This window comes from Rhipicephalus sanguineus, chromosome 8 (genome assembly GCF_013339695.2).
Source record: "Rhipicephalus sanguineus isolate Rsan-2018 chromosome 8, BIME_Rsan_1.4, whole genome shotgun sequence".
Lineage (NCBI taxonomy): Eukaryota > Metazoa > Arthropoda > Arachnida > Ixodida > Ixodidae > Rhipicephalus > Rhipicephalus sanguineus.
The window spans coordinates 155,920,623-155,945,261 of record NC_051183.1 but is presented as its reverse complement, the minus strand read 5'-3'; the positions used below and the strand labels follow the sequence as shown (position 1 = coordinate 155,945,261).

Below are 24,639 nucleotides of genomic sequence, written 5' to 3'. Positions count from 1 at the left end.
GGTGCTCCCTTATTGAGTACCTCGAGTGCAAGACCGCCGTTGTTCCGAAGGTATTCAAGCAAGGACTGCCGTCGTTTTTCTTACGAAACGGTGTTCTCCTGAAGAAGAACTTCTCGCCCCTTCGAACCGAATACCTTCTCGTCGTGCCCTCATCATTGCGACCAGAAGTCCTCCAGGCCCTACACGACGACCCGACGGCTGGACACCTCGGTGTTTCCCGCACGCTCGCCAGAATACAGGAAAAATACTACTGGCCACGCCTCGCTGCCGACGTCGCCCACTACGTTAAGACTTGCTGAGATTGCCAGCGACGGAAGACACCGCCGACTAGGCCAGCGGGACTTCTGCAGCCAATCGAACCACCTCACCGGCCGTTCCAGCAAGTCGGGATGGACCTACTGGGGCCGTTCCCGACGTCGACTTCCGGCAACAAGTGGATCGTCGTTGCAACTGACTACCTCACCCGCTACGCGGAGACAAAGGCCTTGCCGCCGAGGTAGCCAAGTTCTTCGTGGAGAACATCGTCTTGCGTCATGGCGCCCCAGAGGTCCTCATCACAGACAGAGGTACCGCCTTTACTGCGGACTTAACTCGAGCGATCTTCAAATACAGCGAGACGAGCCACCGCCGCACCACCGCCTACCACCCACAGACCAATGGCCTAACCGAACGTCTAAATAAGACCATCGCCGACATGCTGGCCATGTACGTCGACGTTGAGCACAAGACGTGGGACGCCGTCCTTCCGTACGTGACCTTCGCCTACAACACGGCCGTCCAAGAAACAACGCAGATGGACGCCGTACAAGTTGGTCTACGGAAGGAGCCCGGCGACGACGCTTGACGCCATGCTACCAAACGTCACCGACGAAGAAAATCTCGACGCCGCCGCTTACTTACAGCGCGCCGAAGAAGCACGACAGCTCGCCCGCCTACGGATCAAGAACCAGCAGACGACTGACAGCCTACAACCTTCGACGACGCCACATGGAATACCAACCCGGTGACCGTGTATGGGTATGGACGCCAATACGCCGACGGGGACTCAGTGAGAAGCTTCTTCGACGATACTTCGGACCGTACAGGGTACTTCGACGCCTCGGCGCACTCGACTACGAGGTTGTCCCTGACGGCATTACGAACTCTCAGCGGCGCCGTGCACGACCTGAAGTCGTCCATGTCGTGCGCCTGAAACCATATTACGCGCGTTAGCAAATCTGAGGACTGTCATTTTGCTTTATTACTGTGCTTTCTTGTGCTTATTGTTTATTGTACTTGTTGCTTTATTCTTGTCATTTATTGTTGCATGCATCGGCCTGTTCTGTTTTAAGCATCGGGACGATGCTTTTTCAGAGGGGGGCATTGTCACGTGCGTTTCTTTATTACTTTTGCTGTATTCGGTTTTCGGCCACAAAGACTGTCAGCAACACTCAGCGCGAACCGCGCCTCATTGTTCGAGAACCTTCGCGATCATTGCAGATCGTTTTGTTAAGATTGCGCGCAAGACGCGCACACTCGAGCTTATTCTAGAATTTGCACGAGAGCCAGCGATAACGCTGGAATATTCGACGGCACATGTTTAAATGCCGACGCGCTTCAGCGCTGGTCAGTTGATCGACGGACGACGCCCTGTTCGCCGCTATCATTGTACAGCGTGTATTGCTGTAGTTCTAGCTCTCACTTTTCCGGCCACAAGTTCGGCGAAATAAACAGTTTCACCCTGCAAAGCCCGACTGTTGTCTTCGTCGACGTCACGACCACGTGACAATATTTTAAGGCAGAGACGCCGGCAAAACGCTGGACTGCAATCGATGGAGTCGAGATGGCCATATGCAGCCGGCCATCCAGGAAGGGAATGCCGATAAAAACAATATTACGTATACGATAACAATAGGACAATACAGTCAACGAGACCATCACCTCGTGTCTGTGTCGTGATCAATTGCTTTGCGCTGATTATCATGTAAAAACAGCGCTCTGTAAATGTCGTATAAAACTTTTGCCTCAAAATCTGCTTTGCCTGTCGCAAACTGTGTGACCGTAAATTCCAAAATAATCAAAAGGCCTTACTATAAACACTGATTGACGTCCACTGTTGTAACAATAATTTGATAAGAGACAAGTTTTGCAGCAAAAGTGAAATTTGGAAATGCCATAAATGTTGTTGAACCTGATGGTTTATTTTCTTCTGGCTTGTTTTTTAGATTACTTGAAGCCCTACAGCACATGAAATGGGTTATGTTTGTGGTATTGCTTATACTGCATATCACTTGCTTGACCGACAAAGCAGGTGTGATTTGATTTTGACTATCCCGTGCACGAATTAAATACCATGTCTACGTATCGTCTCTTTAACAAAGTATGTGCTCCTCCAAAGCAGTGCCTTAATTCAGCAACATTGCTGGAGAAAAAAAAAAAAAAACGTTTTGTCGTTAGCGCTGCAGCTATTGCACCTTTCGGATTCTTTCTTCTATTGCAACATAAGCATAGGAAATTATATTTCATTCGTCAAAAAGACCCTTTAGGAATTTCTAAGTAAAGGGTAGTAATGTTTCAGCTGCATCGCTAGAGTTATTTTGCATGCAGTGACTTTCAGAAAGCGAACACAAAAATGCTATTGCCGCGACATATAGGGAGGGCATCCGGAACCTCTGTTTACCTGAAGTCGAGGTGAGCCAGCTTTGCGGCCAGTTCGGGGAAGTAACTCCTCCGCAGTTCCTTGAGTTCATTGGCCTTGAGGACGATTCTCTGCACTTCGTTGAGCCCCGCGAGCGCTCGGTCTTCCAAGCGTTTCATCTTGGTATTCTCAATCTCGAGCTGGTTCAGCCGGCCCAGCCCGCTGAACCAGCGCCTTCTTAGAACCGCAATGTTGCTGTTGATTACCTCGATGTGCCTGAGTCCCCGCAGGATGGCCAAGGAGCTGTCACCCAGGTCGAGAGTCGACTGCCTCACGTTCAAAGCTTCGATGCGGCTCGGCACACCCGAGGCGTGCAGCTCGGCGATAGGGTTCTCTATCCGAAACTCCGATTGCATTACCTTCACCGTGACCACCTCGAGTCTGTCGAACAGGTCCGGCGTCAGCGTAAAGTTAAGGTGCTCCAGTGAGAGTGAATTCAGCTTGTAGCTGCTCAGGTAGGCCAATATGGTGCGCAGGGTGTGTTCATTAGCAATGCGCGAACACCACACTCTAATTCCGAGAGCAATTAGTGTGCACGAACATGGACGGATGTTGCTCTCCGAGGGGCAAATGGCGGACGCGTATCTTGCTTGGCACAGCGTCGAAAAGACCAGCAGGATCACGTAGGCGACGCGCAGCCACCCAGCAAAAGCGGCAGCCATTGTCCGATCAGTCCTCTGCATTCACTCGCGTTCTCCTTGCTGCGCCAAAGTCCACGCACGCAACGCCTCTCGTTTACGAGCCGGGGACGCGTCTGATAACCAAATGCCTTATCTACGCTGCCATGAACGCGGTTGGTCGATAATTCGTGTGCGATAAGCCGAATCTCATGTTGCATTGTGGATCTCACTTGTCGAGGCCGTCAGCACGCAACGCTAGAATTGCAAGAGAGCCTAGGTTTTTGCTCCCGGTGTTTTTAAACGACTGCCAATCTCGGGAAATGCCTAGGTTTTAGACATGACCGAGATATTTGAAACATTTACGTGATTGGAAGCTACGGCGCTAGGTGCGCCAAATTTTAAAGCATTGCGAAGTGTTGTTCGCCAAGTCGACAAGGAAAAAACCGGATTCAATTTCATAAACTGTTTAGTTTTGCAGCTTCAAGACAAGCGCTAAGTGAACAGTCCTCGCTCCTGTTTTCAGCGTCCCGTTATATACAGAATACAAATTCGGTGTCTTGACTTGCACGGTTAATTGCACTTATCCTACTAGACCCTGAGCGAAAGTGGGCTCGAAAAAATATTTTATGAAAATCCACGATCATTCTGCTGAATACCGCAAGGTACTTCATGTGAATACGCACGCAGAATAGGCTCTCGATTGCTGTACTCGATGTAACTAGGAAGTAAAAGCGCGTTCCCCGTTCAGCACAGATATATGCCTGTGCCGATGCGAAGTTGCTGACAATGAAGAAAACAAACCCGTTCATGCCTAAGTGAAACGACAGGTGCTACACAGGGCAAACGTTGCACAGACAACAAAATGACTTCATGCACTCTTTCTTTCATAAATGCAGGAGAAAGCAAAACATGGGAGCTGTGAGGACCAGAGTCGCATAACAATAAAAGTGAAGGTATGATCTGATCATAGTCTGTCCTCCACAAAAATATTTCAGGTAATTTATCATCTTTCCGACTAGACTTGCCCTCACAATGTATTCACTGCAGCACCGGGAGCGGCTCTTCTCCACAGGTGACAGCGTAACACAGGAATAAAATTGCGTAGCTTGCACTGGAGGTGCTATGCTAAGGAGACAGCCTAGCTGATGGGCACCTAGGTAGTCCTAGCTGTTCTTGTTTTGCTAAGTTTTGCAAATTTTCTCTTTCTTTCTTCCTCTATTTTTTTCTTCTTCTCTCTTCTCTATGTTTTTCTGTATATCATTCTTGTCGCTCTCTATTTCTATTTCTTTGTCTGTCGCTATCTTTATTTCTTTCCCTTTCTCGGTCTTAATATATTTCTTTCTCTTTGCCCCGCCACGGTGGTCTAGTGGTTATGGCGCTCGACTGCTGACCCGAAGGTCGCGGGATCAATTCCCGGCCGCGGCGGCTGCATTTTCGATGGAGGCGAAAATGTTTGAGGCCCGTGTACTTAGATTTAGGTGCACGTTAAAGAACCCCAGGTGGTCGAAATTTCCGGAGTCCTCCACTACGGCGTCTCTCATAATCATATCGTGGTTTTGGGACGTTAAAGCCCAGATATTATTAAATGCTTTCTCTTTGCTCCCTCTCTTTCTGTTTTTCTCGCTTTCTCTTTGTATGTCCTTCTTACGCTCTCAATATATTTCTCTCTTTCCTTTATGGCCTTTTTATCCATACACAAAGAGTAGTGTTCGATAGTCATGCTGGCAGCCCACCTTAGAGCCCCATCAGGGAGTGTATTTGAAGCAGTAGCCGTACTATAACCGTACATGACGAGGAAAGGTACACTGGTCGTGCATGCTTAACCCTTGCCACCAGGAAGGATGGAGTTCCACGGCGGCTCAACAACACGGGTGCGACTCTGAAGTGACCCGGGTCTTTGCCATGTTGACGCAACATCTCCACAACACGGCAAGCAGTTGCACTCCCGGCTTTGAATGCGCCGCTCTTGGGCCGCTCTCTGACACTGCCATTCCGGAATTTCACGGGTTTCAGGACGACCCGACCACCTGGGTATCGACCGTCGAATCCGCTGCCACGGAGTACTCTTGGCCAGAGTCTACCAATAATCCGTCGCGGAAGGCCGCCTCCGAGGAGCTGCACAAGCGTGGCATTGCTTTCAAGAAAGCAAGTATGTCTCATGGGCGTGGCCCTGCAGTCCACATTTGCACCGCTTCCGTGCGCCTAAGACGTTCGCTTCATGGAGATGAGGTCGCACCGGAAAGCCGAAACTGAATACATTGCCGCATACATCTGCGACAAATTGCGCCTCTGCAAACTTGCGACACAACCTTGTCCGGGATCTCCTTCTTTACTCCTTCCGTATACTGAGATATAACAACTTGATTTTGTGGTAGTAATACGATTTCATTTTAAAATTTCATTGTAACTGCCACCCAACGCGAGGCGCTTTTAATACTCTCAAATGTAACTTCAACAAATTATCAAAGGCTGCTCCGCGCACGAAGGTCGATTGACAAGGCTACCGGGGACTGCGATGGACGCTAAATGATGATAGGGGCGTACCGTCTAAAAAAACATGGCTGATCCCTCCGTCATAGGAATCAGTATAACACGAAAGTGAAACGTGTCTTCACAGAAGTAGTGCTTATTGTGTAGTGATATATGAGAGCTTGTACAACGTCTGTTGGTGTTTGGCAGCAACAGCACCGTTTGACGTGGATGCACCCACGTTGACGCCTGTGGCACATCTCCGTCGCCACGACTAACGCCCATGATCACGATTTAACCGTTGTGGTAGCTGAAGATTTTAACATATACCTGGACACAGCGTATCGTGAATCCTGCTCAAAGATGACATCAACAAGCACATAAACACTGGTACGCGATATGCACTTCTTCAAAGCGTCGTCAGTTAAGGAGAGAAACAGCACGGTGTGCGCTCACGAGTAATAGGGCAACATACGCCTGCGCTGATGCATACACCACCACGCTGCACTTCAGCAACACGGGAGGCAGAGGTTCGTAGCCTGAGCTGCTAAACGCGCGCAGGCGTTCCACGTCCCGCTGGCCTCTGTCTCGCTCCACCAAGGCGCGACATTCGCACGTCAACATCTTTGCCTTTTTGCAGCGCTTATTGCAGCAGTTTTATTAGTTGGTGGTATCGCATTCGAAGCAGTCGGTGGCGGAGAAACACCGTTGGTACATGTGAGAGCTGCACTACTCCGACAACGAGCCGTCACACGTTAACACGAAGCGAAAGGCAAAGAACGTAACTGCGTCCCCGATGCTAGCGCGGCCAGTGTTTTTCGCTGGTATCGAGACGCTTTAACCATGGCCTCCGAGAATCATGGCCTCCGAGGCCATGCTTTAACTGCGTCGTCGCCGAAACATTCTCTATAGGCGCTAGTAAGTCTCATGCCGCATTATTTCATGTCACCGCTCACAGACGGCGGCACCACCCCGCCCCGCCTAGAGTTACTGTATATGCTACCTTTAGGTAGCAGAGTTGCGCATCTGTCTTCCAAACGGCCGCTAGCAACCATGCATTGCGGAGAAGCTGGCGCTCAGGCAAACTTTTGTATTTCTCGACGCCGCCGCTGTAGCGAACTCAACTTACACTAGTCATCGTTAGTCAATGTTTATCGCCGTTTTTTGACACGCCAGTCATGTTAATCAGCGACACGGTGGGCATGTCGCCTGCAAAAACGGAGTGCGACTTTACCGCATAGCTGTGGTTGCTTGCCAGACCTATGCGCAACTCTGCTACCTAAAGGTAGCATATACAGTAACTCTAGCCCCGCCTACCATCCAACCGTAGGCACAATCCAATGGTGCCTTACGGTCTCATGTGGCATTTCCTCCGTGGCTGCCACTTTTCGTTGAAGAATTTTTTTGTTGTGCAAACGGTATGCTCTTTGTGCTGCTTAGCGTCCATCGCAGTCACCGATAGCCTGTTCATCGACTTCCGTGCGCGAAGCAGCCTTTGATGATTCGTTCAACTTACATTTGAGGGCACTGAAAGCGCCGCGCGTTAGGCGGCAGAAACGAGACATTTTTTAAATATTCGCGTGTTTTAAAGAAGGCCGGGAAAAATTCAGCAGGGGAGTTATCTTACTATAGATTGAAACATACGATGTTTCTGAACAAGCGCCACAACTTTTGCATCGAAGACTTTTCTGTAGAGTTATTATTTAAAGAGTTCGTTAAGCCATCTTTGTTAATTGCCGAGCTTGATAGACTTGTAAAATATTCTGATGCGCTCAGAACAATACTGCGCTAATTGGAGACACGTAGCGCCTATATTTATTTCTTTAACACTTGATGCTTCTTAGCTGAAACGCCCTGTATAGTGTTTTGCTCTTCTGCGGAGAAGCAAATTTCATAATATGTATTGTACCGCATGTAATAAGCAGGCATTGGCGTACTAGGGTAGGGATTGACTCTCCCCCGTCCCCCCTTCCCACCCCCCACAGACACACACACTAAATTGCTAAGTTTTTCATGTGTATATACGGGCGTCCCAACTATACGCAGCACGATTTAAGAAAGAGAAATGGCGTTATGCAATGCAGACCTAGTCTATATTGTCCCTAGTACACTGGAGCAGCCACTAATATTTTGTAGTTAATGAGGTGTAAATAATTAGCCATAATTATATTTGTAACTCGACAAATACTAAACTAATTAGGAAAATGTCAAATTGTAGGCATGTTCAAATGACATCTAACTGTGCTATTTTCAAGACGCACTAATTGCGCGCTCATTTCTTCCGGCTGATAACGAAAGCCCACGAAATATGAAAAGGGACGCGTGACTAGACTGTTGCGCGCATCAGTAAGCTGCAGCTTCAAACAGGCTCACTCTGATGTAGCCAGTAAAACGGAAAGAAATACGGATCGCCCTATCTGCCATTCCCCGTCTGAAGAAACGCGTCACTTTGATCTTACAGAGTCACGCCGTAACCAGAACAGCGCTCCAGCCGCGTTATTAACGAGAACCGTCGGCTGTTAGACCTAGATAATGACAGTGGCGCACAGTCCAGTAGAATGAATCCCTGCAAGATTGCGATGCATGTTGGTGCCTGACCTCTAACTTTGCCGAAGTGTTAAATGCTGTCTCTGGCAACGGGACAAAAGGCAAAGCGGTTGCTTCAAGTAAGCGTATTTGAGGTCGCTGCTTTCTTTTGCAGATGGAATTAGCACATTGTTGAAAATATCGCCGTTAGATATCATTTGAACATGCGTACATATGCCTCACTGACATTTGGAGAATTACGTGAGTACTTGTCGAGTTATCAATCTAATCATTCCTAATTAATTTAATCTCATTAACGAAAAAAAATGAGCGGTGGCTATTCCAGTCCTGTGGGAATAGTATGGACTGTATGCTTCGCGTAACGCCGTTCCTCTTCTTTTTTAAATCATGCTACGTGATAGCTGGGACGCCCTGTATACACGCACGAGCACAGGTAAAGAGCGGTTGAATCCCCGCCCCCTGCCCCCTCCCCCGCAAAGAATTTCTGGCTACTGCTCTGTAGGCAGGCGGAACTTGTCTTCCGGCCGAATGGCTTACCTGCGCTCGAATGAGTTTTTCGGTAAAAATAAAAACCACTTTAGCCTCTGCACTTAATAAAATGAAGGGCATTTCTCTCTATCTCAGATGGCAAATTTTCCCAGATTTATGCAGGTCACTGGAGAAGTTTTCCGACCTTACGCCCTTTATAAACGGCTTCCTGGCAATGAAAAATTGCGACGGAAATCGCAAGTTGGTGGCTCGTGAGTATAAACAATGCAATAGTCGAGGCGAAGCAGCCGCTACGAACGTCATTGCACATACATTATTATTTGCGTAAACGCTTTCTGTAATGAAGGTTCACTGAGCGCGCCCACGTGATCAGGTCAATCAATCAATCAATCAATCAATCAATCAATCAATCAATCAATCAATCAATCAATCAATCAATCAATCAATCAATCAATCAATCATGTTCTTATTTTCGTTCTTAGCGTACACGACAAAACGAAAAAAGGTGGGAAGAGGTGTTATTCGTCTGCGTGCTTAGCCTCACGTTCGCGCAAATGTCAATCATTTAAAGGTTATTTGAAAGCATTAGGAAGGTGTTTCAATTAGTTATAGCATTTAGTGATAAATATGCTCTCTGAATTGGCGAAAATGTTCATTAAAGTCACGCCTCATTGCCTTTCTTTTTATAGGTTCACTGAGTGCGCACCGTTGCAACAGACTTTCCTATTTTTTTTTCTCTCGTAACTGCAGTTAATTAATTTCAGCGATCTATGAGTGCAGCTTCTGTGGTACCACCAAGGTGACTGGCGCTTTTTATGAAGCGTGCTGCACTGCGCAAAAAAATGTGAGTGCATTCTGCATCAAGTGCCCATTGCAACAGCACGAAAAAATGTTCCGCGAGTTCCTTCTCTGAGTTTTTGGCTACAAAATGGAGATGACGAAAACGCGAGATTAACAAAAAAACGAAAACTCCGAAGGAAATAATATGTTTGTGTGTCATGGCAGCCCAAATTACCTGCTGGTGAAATGTGTGACAGCCAGCAAAAGAAGAAAGTAGGATTGCTATTCGAATTGAGGCTTGTCTCCAAGAACAAGACTTAGTGTCACGGCTTATGTCAGATACTTATCCTTCTCAATGAGAACTTATCTGTAAGTCTGGAAATGTTCTTGATGTGAAGTGCCCCTGGCCGTCTTTTTGTTTGTTTGAGAAGCATCACCTCAGCTCTCAGATGAACACTCCGCTGGGATATGATGTTTCCAAGACTTTCGTGGAGAAGCTTCTCATAGTCGGGCAACAGACATTTCGCTATGCACATGCCCAAGAGAAGAACGCTAGAGTTAAATACTGTTTGAAAGAGATAGGCAATTCGAAGGCTGCAGGGAAGTCTGCCGCGAATGCGTATGAAGCTGCTCCCTTGCTTCTCCCGGCGCTGCTCCACAAAGATGATGAGTATTTCTTCAAGACAGCTGAACTTGGAACAATATCGTGTTCTCCTGTCATGTCCTGTGTCAGAAAGTGTGTTTGTGCTCTTTAGCCGACTAAAAGGGTTTTCAAGTATCGCTTAATGAGCTTCGTATTTTTAAGCCGAAGTGGTTTAAATTGCATGGCTATATGGATCAGCGGTTTTGACTCTTTTGATGTTTTCTTACAGAAATAACAGATTACAATATAATTGTAAGTTTGTGCTTAGTTACTGTTCTAAACATACATGTTATACTGTTTAAGTGATAACCTGAATAAAAAATTTAGCGTAGCTTGTAATAAAGGAGCAATGCTAAACAGACTGCGGAGTTCATGGGCACTTTGTGATCCAGGCTTTTGCGGTTTTGCTAAGTTTTGCAACTTTTCTTTCTTCCTCTATTGCTTTCTTCTTCTCTCTTGTTTTTTCTTTGGATTTTTTTTCTGTTTATTTATATTTATTTCGCTTTCTCTCTCAATTTCTTTCTGGCTCTTTCTATCCTTCCTGCTCTTTCATCCCTTTCATTCTTTTACTTCATTTCATGGTCTCTATTTGTGTATTTTTCATTCTTTCTATGCTATGTTTTACTCTCTCCCTCATTTCCCCTCCTCCTCACTCACTTTCCTTTCCGACCCCTTTGCTACAACACACTATACTATGCTCTACTATGCTCTGCTAGCGTGCTTGCACAGCGCAATGTTTAGGACGTTTGCCTTCGGATCGAGGGTAGGTGGCTTGAATCCAGCCTCGTGAAGAACTTTACTTTTACAGCGAAATCTTTTACAGCGAAATCGCAACAACAGCCGCTTTTGGCGCCGTAGTTTTCCGCTGCCACCGCCGTCGCCAGTGTCCGTAACCGCTATCACGCGAAATAACAAAAAAGGATGGTTGATCCCTCCGTCATAGAAATCGGAATAACACGAAAGTAAAGCGTGCCTTTGTAAAAGTAACTGAATGTTTACTGTACATTGATATAAGAGAGTTTGTACAATGTCTATTGATGTGTGGCAGCCATAGCACCGTTTAACGTGGATGCACCCTCCTTGATGATTGGTGGTACATCTCCATCCCGACGACTAACGTCCATGTTAAATGATTAACCAAACCTTATGGTAGCTGTAGTAGTTAACGGTGAAAGCGTCTTCAGGTGTGATAGCCAGAAGAGCGTCGCATATTGGACGCAGAACTTGGTCGCCATCCCGTGGCATGTTAAAATGTGATTGAACACCACGGCCGGACTAGAGGGAAACGCAAAGCGCGTCGTGCCGCCACGGTAGCCAGGCCGCGATTATTCTCGGGGCGAGCGCGTGAGTGGGGAACGCGGTGTTGCAGCCACTTGAGGCAGGCGCGCGTCGCAAAGCTATTTTTGGTTTGGATTACCTTGATGCTATGAGCGAGGCCGACGCTTTTACGACGCTTGGTCCAAGATCACCACCTCGCGGTGTGTTAAGGCAATGACAAAATTGAACTTATGTTGAAAACGCGCCGAATGGGACGGACGTGTAAGGCGTTGCACGTGCTAATCGCGGAGGCCTCAGTATTGACGAATTACTTTACTTGACCGCTCCCAGAGGGCAACACCAGCCCGCCGACGGGGAGAGCGGTAGATATAAAAGGCGCGTTCGTAAAGCTGCTAGAGTCAGTGACCGTGGTGCAGTGGGTAGCGTGCCCGGCATCTGTTGCGGACCGAGCGGTCGTGGGTTCGACGCCCATTGACGGCCCTTTTTTTCTTTGCCAACTGATCGTGTAAATTTTTTCTACGTCATTTCCGTGACGGAAATAGGTCACTGAAGTCTCGGTGGACTTTCGTGTTAAAAATATTCACACATATCCACGAAGTGAACGATAATGAGTGGGCGAAGCACTGGGGATCATTGGGGTAACCGTATTTGCCCCGTACATTGTGCAATCGAGCATGCAAATGCGGGACAAACACGTGTGTACGGCTCATTACTGCTATCATTACTGCTAAATAACCGGCACCACTGCTCGAAATCGGGCTGTTTGATCTTTTACGATGTCAAGTGTCAGGCGTGAATCAGCGCATCTGTATGTCGCCTTCATTTTCTGTAGAAATTGTTTTTGCGTTAGCATGCAAGATGATTGATGACGCTAACTAGATACGGATTCTACAGTGCATGAAGGCGCTGCTGCATCTCAGGCTGCCACAACGAAAGATGACTATGTGACGGTGGCCTGCTCCTGAGATAGCTCGCTGCTTTAACTTACCTTCTCCTATTGAGGTAACTTATTGATTTCTATTCTACGGCACTTCTAGAATGTCTGCAATTCAGTAAAAAATGTCGTCCTAACTTTTTAGTGGCCTTCGTATACGCCTGTTTGAAATCAGGGTACAGCTGTTTTAGTGGCTCCTTATCACAATTCACTTCATAACTTTTCAAATTGCAGGAAAGTACAAGTGAATATAACGCCGGAGACTTACCGTGCTGCCTTTTCATCATTACCAAAGGTATTTCCATGAATACTTGCAATATACTACTCAATATTTCTAAAGAGGAAACATTTTCTTGCAGGGGAGAGCTTTTCGACTGTCGGGGCACCTACCATCTGCGTTGGTACCCATGATGTGATCGAAGCAACCACACCGTGCCAGGTATTCAAGCCGATGTTCTTGAAACACTTCGCCTTTAATAGTGAACACCGCAACGAGGTCCGCCTTACCCCGGAGTTCACCAAAGGTTAAATCTAATGTGATTTTCTGACGTTTTGAACAACATTCATGCAAGTAACGTTGATCAGGCCACATTAAGAAAGTACAAAAGTAGATATGTACTGGCGAATTTCCGTAATCTGATACTACAGTCCCATTTGCTTAAGCCAAAGCGGGATTCTGATTGAGTAAATGGCCAATTGGAAGTGTTCAGTTTAAGTGGAAAGCAGTATAGGGAATTCTGAGTGGTCATAAATGCTTTTGATTAATAACGATAGTATATGAAACGGTCGGCATGTTAAGTATTTGTAATCACTGTTCAATAAAGATGTCGAAGGGAGAACTAAGCAACGTGAAATTTTTCAATAATTTAAGTAAGGGATAGTGCCTTTTTATGCAGATTTACTGCTGGAGCAAGGTGTGTGTCCTGGCTAGTTGATATACTAACATAATGATGTGCAAAACGCAGAAAGAAACACAAAAACACAAAGGACCGACGGGGATTGGTGCTGTCTCGCGTGCTACAATGTGATGGACAAACGATCAGTTGCAGGCCAAACGTTCGGCGAAAAAAATTATTGTCACGTGCGCGTGGTGGTGTTGCTAGTGGCGGTACTTAATAAGCGATGGGTTCAGAAGATATTTCGGCTTAATAGGCGGGGTCTTGGGCAGCGGTCACAATTTGAACGATGTCCCGAAAGATGAGAATTGCGGTTACGGTTAAGGCTTGGGCAAGTTGGTTCATTCGAGGGGCGTAGCCACTGGTGGGGTTCAACCCCCCGCCAGTGGCTACGCCCACCCACCCGAAAATTTTCGATTTTGCGTGCGTATGTACACGCACACATACATACGCAGGCACGCACGTACATAAATTATGGTTGAACCCCCCCCCCCCCCCCCGAAAACTTCTGGCTACGCCCTTGGTTCATTACGCCAAGAAGGGAAAACATCGCTGAATTTCGGACGCACACAGAAGAAGACAGACGAAGACAGGCGCTGTCTTCGTCGGTCTTCCTTTGTGTTCGTCCAAAATTCAGCGCTGTTTTCCCTTCTTTGAGAATTGCTGCCTTTACTCTTATGCAAAAGAAGTAGTGGGTTTTCGTATTCGCAAAAAATAATGAAAATCCATTGTGTATTGTGTTCTCGATACTCTCGATAAGTCGGCATTTGGTTAATTCGGATATTCTTTCCGGTCTCCCGAAATATGAATTAACGAGCTTTTATATATGTGTATATGTGTGTGTTCCAAAGGACATAGACTTTGTTCTGTGAGGAGCATTGTTTCCTTCACATGTACTACGCTGCATTAATGGACATTGTATGAACCATACTGTAATTTTCTAGAAATGAATTACCATCTCGATCATGAGATTATTATTTTTTAAATGCGAATGCATTTCATAGTCGGGGGTTGTCCTGCGTCCCTGGCCGGCGTGCGCACAGGTGTTATCTCTCCGCGCGCGCTGCTCCTCGCCCCTAGCAACAGCTGCGCCGCGCCTAGCAACCAGAGCGGGTGGTGAGCGGTGGAGGGTAAGGGAGAGGAGGAGCGTGCGGGCGTGTGATGGCGCTCGCATCGCGGAGCAGCGGAGGGTAAGGGAGAGGAGGACTGTACCCGGTCAGGGCGCTCGCATCGCGGAGCTCGCTCGGCGGAGAGAGAACTCGGGCGCTCCTCCTCTCCGCGCTCGGACCTATATATATCATGCAGGGAGCGCGCGCTTTGGTGTCTTGATAGCGATGGAAGTCGGTGAAGTCGAATCTCTCGCGGCAACGATATGACTAGGACAAAGTGTAACACAATGCTACTCGAGCATTACGCCTCTACGTGCACACTCTCGTCTCTCTTCATTAATTAATCGCAGACTCATCGGGTGCACCCAAATGAATTCGCATTTCCTCAAGATCCCCTTCGGGGAAGTGCGGCTTTTTTTTTAGGCTGATTCGACACAGCACACTTTAAAGAGCCAATGCGGGAGTTTCTTAAGCGCTCTACCGATATAATCGGTTTTGTTCTCAGTGTGCTCCATAGCATCCATTATTAGTTTTGGGCAATCGCAGCACTCAACCCTGACAGAAGCAGCAAGGTCAAGAAGTCAAGGAAGACGTACTGCCTCACACCAAAGGAGGATGAGGAAAAGAAAAACAGAAGGACTGGGAGGTTCGCCAGTTCTCAGACCGGCTGGCTACCCTGTGCTGGGAAAGGGGTAAGGGGGAATAAGAGATGACAGAAAGGAGATGTTACAAAAAAAAGAAGATAACAAAGGACAACACTAATACGATAAACGACACTGCTTAAAGTCTGTCTCTAAGCCCCGCCATGGTGGTCAAGTGGTTACGGCGCTCCACTGCTGAACCGAAGGTCGCGGGATCGAATCCCGGCCGCGGCGGCTGCATTTTCGATGGAGGCGAAAATGTTTGAGGCCTGTGTGCTTACATTTAGGTGCACGTTAAAGAACCCCAGGTGGTCGAAATTTCCGGAGCCCTCCACTACGGCGTCTCTCATAATGATATGGTGGTTTTGGGACGTTAAACCCCACATATTATTAAAGTTTGTCTCTAAGACTAGTTGTCCGCAAGAATCAAAGTAACGCTCTCAAAACCTTCCGTGCCGAAGACGGCCTCGGCGAGTGTGCTGAGACCTTTTCTTCTAACAATGGACAATTGTCAAGACTATCTAACACTTTTGAAAGTGCTTTTCTTGGCGCACTGAAGCGAGGACACTCACAGAGAAGATGGGCGACTGTCTCCTCGCAGCCATAGTTATCGCATGTCGGGGTGCTGGCCATTCCCATTCGAGATGAGTAAGCATTCGTGAAGGCCCCTCACACCAAAAGTGGCCAACTTAATTAAAGCTCTACGAGACTACGAATTTTAAGTGTTTCAGTGGAAAATCTGCAGTGTCATTATATAATTTCCAGTCAGTTTCAATCAACAGTGACAAGATGTATCGCGTTTTTATTATTTTGAAGCTGTTTACATGCAGCATTTTTGTGCTTATTAAATAAAAATTAGTTTCTTTTAGCATGAAAGAAGTATCTACTGAAACGTGCCTGTTTATATTGCGTTATTTACAGGATTTCGGCAAACATCGTGTGAGTGTAGTTCCAACAAAATTTACAATGTCCGCCGTGGTAGTACAGTGGCTACGGTGCTCGGCTGCTGAACCGAAAGTCGCGGGTTCCATTCCGGTCGCATTTCGACGGAGGCGAAGTGGTAGAGGCACGTGTATGTGCGATGTGATCAGTGCACGTTAAAGAACACCAGATTGTTGAAATTTCCGAAGCACTCCACCACGGCGTCCATCATAGCCATATCGAAAATTTGGCTAGTAAAACCCCAGATATTATTATTAAGAAATGCAATTGGATTATGCAAACGAAATATATTGGTATTTTTGCATTGCAGTTGGCTACGCAAAAAAAATTCTTGCATGTCGCTTGTAAAAGCGACGCAACTACTTTTTAGTACAGTGGAAGGCTTTTGAAAGACAATATTATAAGTTTACCTTCATGAAGAGAAAATTATGTTTGCGAAACAAGAGGCAGTAATTAAATAACAGGACGGCAATAAGAGAAAACAGTCTTTGTGACTCGATATGCAAACTCGTACTTATACATAACGTTCTTGTAAACAATAATAGACAGCATTAGCGAACTAGCACCAAAATGAGAACAGAAAACAGTTTTTTTCTGTGACTGAAAGCTGAAACAAGTTTTTAAGCATGACATTTCTGTGCAGTAAAACAGAAAATAACAGTGAAACAACTAAAGGAAGACAAAAAAAAACGAAGCCTGTTTCAGTAACGGCAATCTGAGAACTGTGTATATACAGAAAATTTCTGTAAAGGTAACAGAAGAAATGTTAAAACAGAAGACATCAACACGAAAAAAACAAAGCACTGTAGAAATTTTGTGGCAAGATACTGCCAGAAAATTTCTGTTTTTTTCAGAAAACATTTTTTGCAGTGTACCCTCAGTTTACTCCTTTAAAATGCATACACTGTTAATTACCAAAATTTATACGATGAGCCGTAGAAAACCAGCTGTGCTAGATGTCCCGTATTTATACGGCTATTCCACAAGTAATGCGGTCAAGAGCGTACTTACGGTTCAACTCTGTCATTTACTGGATGTGTGCGAGCACCATGATTGCTGTTGTACGTAATTCACCCCAATAATAGATCTCTGGTTGAGCATGTATGACTACTAAATACCGAGTACACCGCGCACACCTCCCGAACTTGCACGAGGAGAATCGTTTACTAACCTTTTATCAGACGACACGGATGTAGAAATGTGTGCCTAAATGGCATCGACAAGAGCTGCTCAATTAGCGATGCGGCGCTATCGCAGGTGCGGCCGTTCGCCCCCGATGTGGACCTTTGTTCTCGCCTTTGTTTCCACTTAACTGTGCGGACTATAGCGAGAAGATATGCAAATCTCAGGAGAGAACCCTGACGGTGGCAGTGAGGATGACTGCGAACAATCCTGTGAGCGTAAGGAATGCGCTGGACTGGAGAAATCTCGCTTAGGCCTTTGTTCTTGCGATTTCTCATTGCGGAACGAGCAAGCCGAATACATGATATATTTAGGATGACTGCCAGTTGGGCATGTTCGCAAAGGTTCATGATGAAACAAGCACAATATGCACGAAGACGTAGAAAGGACACAGAACGGCGCGCTTGCTAGCAACTGAACATTTTTATTTCGGAAGTACTTACTTATATATGCAGCGCATGAATGCACGTGACCACAAACCACCCTTACTATCACAAACAATGTCGATCAACGAAAGACCGCTGTGATAAGCAATGGCATACAGCAGGTATGCCATCGCTTATCACAGCGATGGCATAACCCCCCCCCCCCTCAAAAAAAAAAAACATCACAAAAACAAGAAAAGAAATGCACTGAGTCATGTTACGTCCAGAAAAGCAAATTCAGAATCTGTTAGCAGAGCAGACGCCTGGTTGACGCACTTATCGCCTCCTTTCTTAATTCTAAAAGCTTCAATTATTTCTCTTGTCGTTCGCTTCTTGTGCGTGTCCATTATTTCTTTGTCACACAGTCTTCGGGCTGGCGAGTGCACTCCTTCAGTGCATCGCTAAGTGCGAGTACGGGGCCCCCTTGAGTGAACTCTCATGTTCGCGAAGGCGCACATTCAGGCAACGACCTGTTTGGCCGACGTGTTCCTTTCCACATGTGAAAGGAATTCCGTACGCAACATCTTTCTTGCACTCAAATTGCCCGCCTTAATGCTTGAAAGTTCACCTGCTTTGTTGGTCTCAAGTGTGTGCGAGTCCCTTCTGAAGAAGCTTAAAGGTCCTGGAAACAATGACCATAATCAGCGTGAGTGGCAACCCATGATAGCTATACCGTACGTACACCGTATCTCGCACAACTTGAAAAAGGTACTCTCAAAGTACAATGTCAGTGCCGTGTTCACGGCTCCATGCAAGCTCTCGAAGGTATGCTCTGCGACGTCAGAAAGAAAGAGCAAGAAATGTGACAAGAAACATGACACTACTTTCACCGAACCTGATACCAATGCGTATATAGGATCCCCCTGAGCCGCGATAAAGTTTACAGAGGAGAAATGGGTCGGTGATTCAATGACAGGGCCAGAGAGCACGCGCTGTCTGTTAAGAACAACTCGGGAGGGCATTTGGCCGAGTACTGCAAAAGATGCGGGTGCACACCTGAGTTTGCGCGAACAAGTTTCCTATGGAGGGCATATAAATAGGACGGAAAGGGAGATAGTTGACGCCTACTATATCTTAAAGACTGGTGACAACTGCATTAGCGCGCCTTCAATAACACTCATGAATAATGAAGTGACCTTCTTGGAAGGACAGGTTTAATTTTTCACGTCATTCGGTTTGTCTTACTTTCACATTTGCTGTTTTATTGACGCCCCTTGTACGTCTAACTCTTGTTGCCGGTATTTCTTGTTGAACTTTTGTTTTTTGACGCACCCCATTGGACCTGTAAGTATTGTTGTTATTTTCTTAGAAGCACAGCCGGTTCCGTTTGAGAAAAAAAATGTTTTTTTTTCTTTGTTTCTTTGTTTTTGTTCTTTTGGTTTTTCTTATTGGTTATGCTCAGAATACTTCGTCTCTCATGTGTAATAAGCATCGCTTTTATCAAAGCTTATATTTGAGGGATCGTTTCCTAGTTTCTGTTCATCCAGAACCGTTGTTATCGCCATGTAACAACCAATCTTATGAACAAATCTGCAAGTATTTTTGTTGCTTATTCTTTGGCCCTTTTCCTTCTTCTAGAAGTTTTAAAATTTTAATCCGTTGAACACGCGCGCAGCCGCCAAAGTCATGGAGCATTCTTGTTATGCAATATTTGCCAGATATGATTTCCTGTTGGCAATGCTTACAGGTATGATTTCCCGCTTAGTTTTCTGCCGGATTATCGCGAGTGTCATGTCCTTGCTGCTCTTGTGTTGTGTATATATGTATACGTACGTTTCTTCAATAAACACAGTTGGAGGTTAGCGCCAGCCCCGTGCTCTTTGTCTGTCCGTGTGTTGCGTTGCGCCTCAATTTTTTTCCTTCAGAAGTCATGAACCAACTAGCCCCCCCCCCCCCCCCTCCAAAAAAAAAAAAAAAACGTTTCGCTAAACTAAGAGGGCGGCCGCCGTACGTGACAAGTGGAAGCCAGTGGTGGTCCCTTATCTGCATAGTGTCACCCATGAGATTAAGAAAGTTCTGGCAGACATGGAGTCTCTGTGGCGTTGCCTGCGCCGAACAGGTTTTTGAAGACATGCTCCCACACCTTCGGTGTGAGCAGAGGAGGATGCCGAATCCGACACGGTGTTTCCTACATCCCGTGTGCCGTCGGCGTGGTTTATGCCAACGCGCTCTCATTCGGTAAGACCTACGTCGGTCAAACGGGGAGATGCGTCAACGAGCGGCTCAGGGAACATGCACAAAAGGTTAACGAGAATGCTGATAAAGGAGCCCATCTTGGGACTCATAATAATTCTTGCAGCAATTGTGAAGCATGATTTGAAGGGACGTCGATCGTAGGCAGAAGCGAGAATGAGCATGCCTCGCTGGCTTTAGAAGCATGCCACATAATGAAAAGAGCTCAACTTTGTCTCAGCGATAAAGCCTTGTCCTTCCATTCATCTGAATACGAATTCTTATCTTCGCGCATCTAACACACCGATTTCATCTTTGTTTCACTTCTGTTTTCAACTACTGATGTTGTGCGCCGGGGCTTAATGTGGCCTTCTTGGCTGATGATAGGTGTTTCCTTGGCGTAGACAAAATAGACTCGAACCACAGCTTGTCACAGACCTTGCAAGAATCTCTAGACTCCAGCGCCAGAAACTCACGTGCAAACCTGGCTGTGGCAATTCCGGTTGAAGCGCCGGCGTTCTGTCGCTCGTACTCGGCTCGCGCCACGCCGGGAAATCTCGGCGCGGCTGCTACGCGGACTGTCTCTATCGGCGTGGCTTGGCGGTGGCTGCTCCTCGGCGCATGCGCGACTAGGTGAGGTTATAAACCCAAGGGGTGCGCAGCTGTAGCGTCGGTGGTTGTTAGGCCACTGCGCATCGAGGTTTCTTGCGGGGAAGAGTCTTTTTTATGCAGTGCTTAAGAGCTCCGCTGTTAATCATCATCTGCGACCCACCACGGTGGTCTATTGGTCATGGTGCTCGACTGCTGACCCGCAGGTCGCGGGATCAGATCCCGGCTAAGGCGGCCACATTTTCGATGCCGGCGAAAATACTTAAGGCCCGTGTACTTAGATTTAGGTGCAGGTTAAAGAACCCCAGGTGGTCTAAATTTCCGGAGCCCTCCACTACGACGTCTCTGATACTGATACCATGGTTTTGGGATGTTAAACCCCAATAATTATTATTAATACTATTTCGGGGCGTTTTAACGGTGAAGGTGTTTAACCTGCGGTTAACTTGTGCTCTGTCGTAAAAAAAAATATCATCGTCATGAACAGGCACGGGCTCTTTTCATTCTCTTGACAGTGAAGCTGCTTAAGCTATCTGTAACTTGTGCTCCGTCGTGCAAAACTCCTCAGGTGGGTATGCGCCACAGGAATTGGGCAAGCCCCACTACCGTTTACAGCAGGTGCCAGTGTCAAACGAAAACGAACACGTCTTAAAGAGAGAGAGAAAGAAAAGGATACAAAGAAAGAGGAAGAGAAAAATAGAGAGAAATAAAGGGTGTATAGAAAAAAAAAACAAAAAGACAGATTCACAGAGACATATAGAGAAAGAAGCAGAGAAAGAGAAAGAAAGAAACAGAGAGAGAACGAGATAGAAAACGATAAATAGAGAGTGAGAAAGAAAGAAAGGAATCAAGAGAAAGAAATATACAGAATGGGAAAGAAATAGAAAGGAACAGATGCAAAAAAGAGATACTATAAATAGAGAGAAGGAGAAAGAAAGAAGGAAGGCCGCCTGGCTGTGCTCTTCCTTCAGGCTTGCCACCACTAGTGCGGAGCTGCCGTAATATTTTACGTTCCAAAACCACCACAAAATTATGAGAGACGCCGTAGTGGAGGCCTCTGGAAGTTTCGACCACGTGGGGTTCTTTAACGCGGTTGCTTTGAAGCCTGTTCAGATGCAGCTGTAAATGAGCTCGACCAGAGCTGCATGTAACGAGTTACAAGTAATCGATTACTTGTAATCAGTTACATCTTACATTTTGTAATATAATCGAATACTTTATTTATTTATTTTATTTACAGTATACTGCGGTCACGAAGGACCATGCAGGTGGGAAACTATACAGTTGCAAATTTACGCACACAAATGGAGCCGTAAGGCACACAAGCTCACAGAAAAGGTAAACAAAGCAACCTATCGGCATATCTAGAAGTATTAAAAAAATAAAAATAAATAAAAGAAATCAGCGCAGCCTGTCAAGATAACAAAATAATACAGTTCATAGGCGAGTGACGCATACTATAAGAAGTATAAAAGTAAACAAAAAAGAACTCTTCTCGGAATACATCGGGTGCGTAAATACAGTATTTGCAAATTATGAAGTAACACTGTATCAATAAAAACACGTAGTGAAAAAATAACGAAATACAAAAGTGAAAGTGAAAATAAAAAAGAAAAGTCACATGAACATTCAGTGGTTTACTGCATTTCTAAATCGGTAAGTAGCGCACTTTCAAATGCACTTGTAGATTTTAAAGAAACAATATTTTCAGGCAGTGAATTCCAATCAGAAATGGTTCGTGGAAAAAAAGAGTACTTAAAAAGATTAGTGCGCGTTTGATAAGAAAGTAGATTATGTGCATGTCGATTTCTCGACGTGCGTGACAAAAATGGTTGAATAAATGCACACGCATTCACATTCAGTCTGTTGTGATAAAGCAAGAATAAAAATTTAAGCCTTGATATTTTCCTGCGCTGCACTAAGGTTGGAATCTTATTTTCCAGCATTAAAGATGACGGTGAATCTGTTCTCTTATATTTGTTAAATATGAAACGTACTGCCCGCCTCTGTACCATCTCGAGTCTATGCTTATCTGGTTTTGTAGTGGGGATCCCAAACTAGGCTCGCGTAATGTACTTTAGGCAAAACCTAAGTTTTGTAGGCGAGAAGCTTTGCACCGGGGGGCGCGTTTTTCAGTTTGTGCCTAAGTAGGCCAAGTTCGCGAGTAGCTGCTGTACAGATGTTTTCGATGTGGGAGGACCATGTGAGTTTGTTGGAGATCGTCAATCCCAAATATTTGTACTCCGTGGCTTTTGCGACGGTGTCATTACTAATTTTATACGTGTATAAGAAAGGTTGTCTTTTAGGGGCGAAGCTCCTTAAGGCGGCACCCGTTCGTCCCTCGTAGTCGTAGTAGTCGTAGTGCGTAACCAGTCGTAACGCTAGTACCAGATCTTGACCTCCAAGGTGGTGCCGGTGCGGGATTTTTCCTGTGCGTTGTTGAACAATAAAAAATTCGCAGCGTGCGCGTTAACTGAAAGCCGAATTCTTCCGTCTCTCATTCCCCATTAGCAGCTATTGGCATGTTCCAGTAGGAAACGTTAGTAGAAGTAGAAGTGTAAGTGTTAGCTAAAAGCCGACTTCTTCTGTCTCTCATTCCCATTAGCAGCCATTGTTTACCTCCACGGTAGTGCTTGGTGAGATTTCTCCTGTGCGTGATTAAACAATAAAAATTTTGTTCAAAACGCCGTTGATTGATGAAATAAACCAACGAAAGACGCCAGATGTTTTCTAAAAGCAAAACGAAAGAACGCCAGATGTTTCTAAAGCAAAGCGAAAAGACGCCAGCTGCTTAACGAAAGACGCCAGAAGTTTTCTAAAGCAATGGTTTTCTAAACAATGAAAATTCACAGCGTACATGTAAAATTAAAGTGAGCTGCAAGTCGTCATAACTCATCGAACCTTTAGTATAAACGCGCCCGATCTCACGTCGGTGATGATGTACTGGGCAGAATTCACGGAAGATTCAAAGTTTACCGATGAACCTACGCAGCTTCGCCCACTCATCATCATTCACTCCATGGATATGCTGTGATTTTTTTATTGCTTACGCGCAGCAGTACAGTTTTTTTTTTGGAATTCAGGGACATTGACCATGTTGTGCACCATTCGTGGATTTTCGCTAGACGAGTGTTTAAAGAAATTTGGTCATTTTGGCATGTTACCTTTTTGAAAATCAAACAATCATCGGCAAACAGCTTAATCTGGACATCAGGACACACAGCTGCGGTTATATCGTTCACAGACATGAGAAAAAGAATTGGTCCCAAGACGCTTCCTTGAGGCACACCAGACGTAACCGGCAAGCACGTGGATGAGTATCCATCAACATCAACAAACTGAGTTCGGTTGGATAAGTACTGTTTTATCCAATTTATAATAAAAGATGGTAGGCCAAATCTGCGAAGTTTGTTTAGAAGTTTACTGTGGGATACACGGTCAAAAGCTTTGCTAAAATATAAGAAGATTAAATCCATGTGACCAACCAAATCGAGGGTTAAAGCGCCCCGCCACGGTGGTCTAGTGGTTATGGCGCTCGACTGCTGACCCGAAGGTCGCGGGATCGAATCCCGGCCGCGGCGGCTGCATTTTCGATGGAGGCGAAAATGTCTGAGGCCCGTGTACCTAGATTTAGGTGCACGTTAAAGAACCCCAGGTGGTCGAAATTTCCGGAGCCCTCCACTACGGCGTCTCTCATAATCATATCGTGGCAGTAAAGCTCTCATTTGGGCTAGTTGGTGCACAGGTGAACACATAGCGTAGGGTTGCGCGAAAGAACAAGGACGAAGGTAAGTGGACAGGACGGGCGCAAAACTTCAACTGAATAAACGGAAGGCCAAAGCCGTTAAAAAGTTTGAATCAACATCTGCCTGACACGTGCCTAAAAAACGAACAAATATAAGAACCAATAAATGCGGAAAACTAAGAGCAACAAAATTTGAAAGCTTATCTAAGGTCCACCGCGCAAACGCCAACCTGCAAACATGTGATGATAGTGATATGCGGGTACAGTATGATCAATAACATGCGCTGAAGTAGCAAACAAGAAAATAAAACACAAATGAACGTCTCATTACGTAAAACCATCTAAAAATTGCTGCTCCTTTGGGAGCAATGTCAGTGAAGGCATGCTAACGCAATTGTCGCTTCGCGCAATGAAGAAGGCCTCTATTAATTCTCTTTCCATCTTGTCATTAGACTTGTACAGTATTCGGGTCTCCTTTAGT

At 45.9% G+C, this 24,639-nt stretch overlaps 2 protein-coding genes across 2 annotated transcripts in view; both read right to left on the bottom strand.

Annotated features, from left to right (window-relative positions):
- Nucleotides 1-2,655: 2,655 nt before the first annotated feature.
- LOC119403614 (uncharacterized) lies at nucleotides 2,656-3,339 on the bottom strand. The gene has a single exon (XM_037670536.1). The coding sequence runs from the start codon at nucleotides 3,337-3,339 to the stop codon at nucleotides 2,656-2,658; it is 684 nt and encodes a 227-aa protein (XP_037526464.1).
- Nucleotides 3,340-5,306: 1,967 nt separating this feature from the next.
- LOC119403613 (uncharacterized) overlaps nucleotides 5,307-24,639 on the bottom strand; it is a 28,054-nt gene continuing 8,721 nt past the window's right edge. Inside the window, exon 2 of the mRNA XM_037670535.1 lies at nucleotides 5,307-5,412. Within this exon, the coding sequence (XP_037526463.1) occupies nucleotides 5,307-5,412 (106 nt within the window). The remainder of the gene's footprint in view (nucleotides 5,413-24,639) is intronic.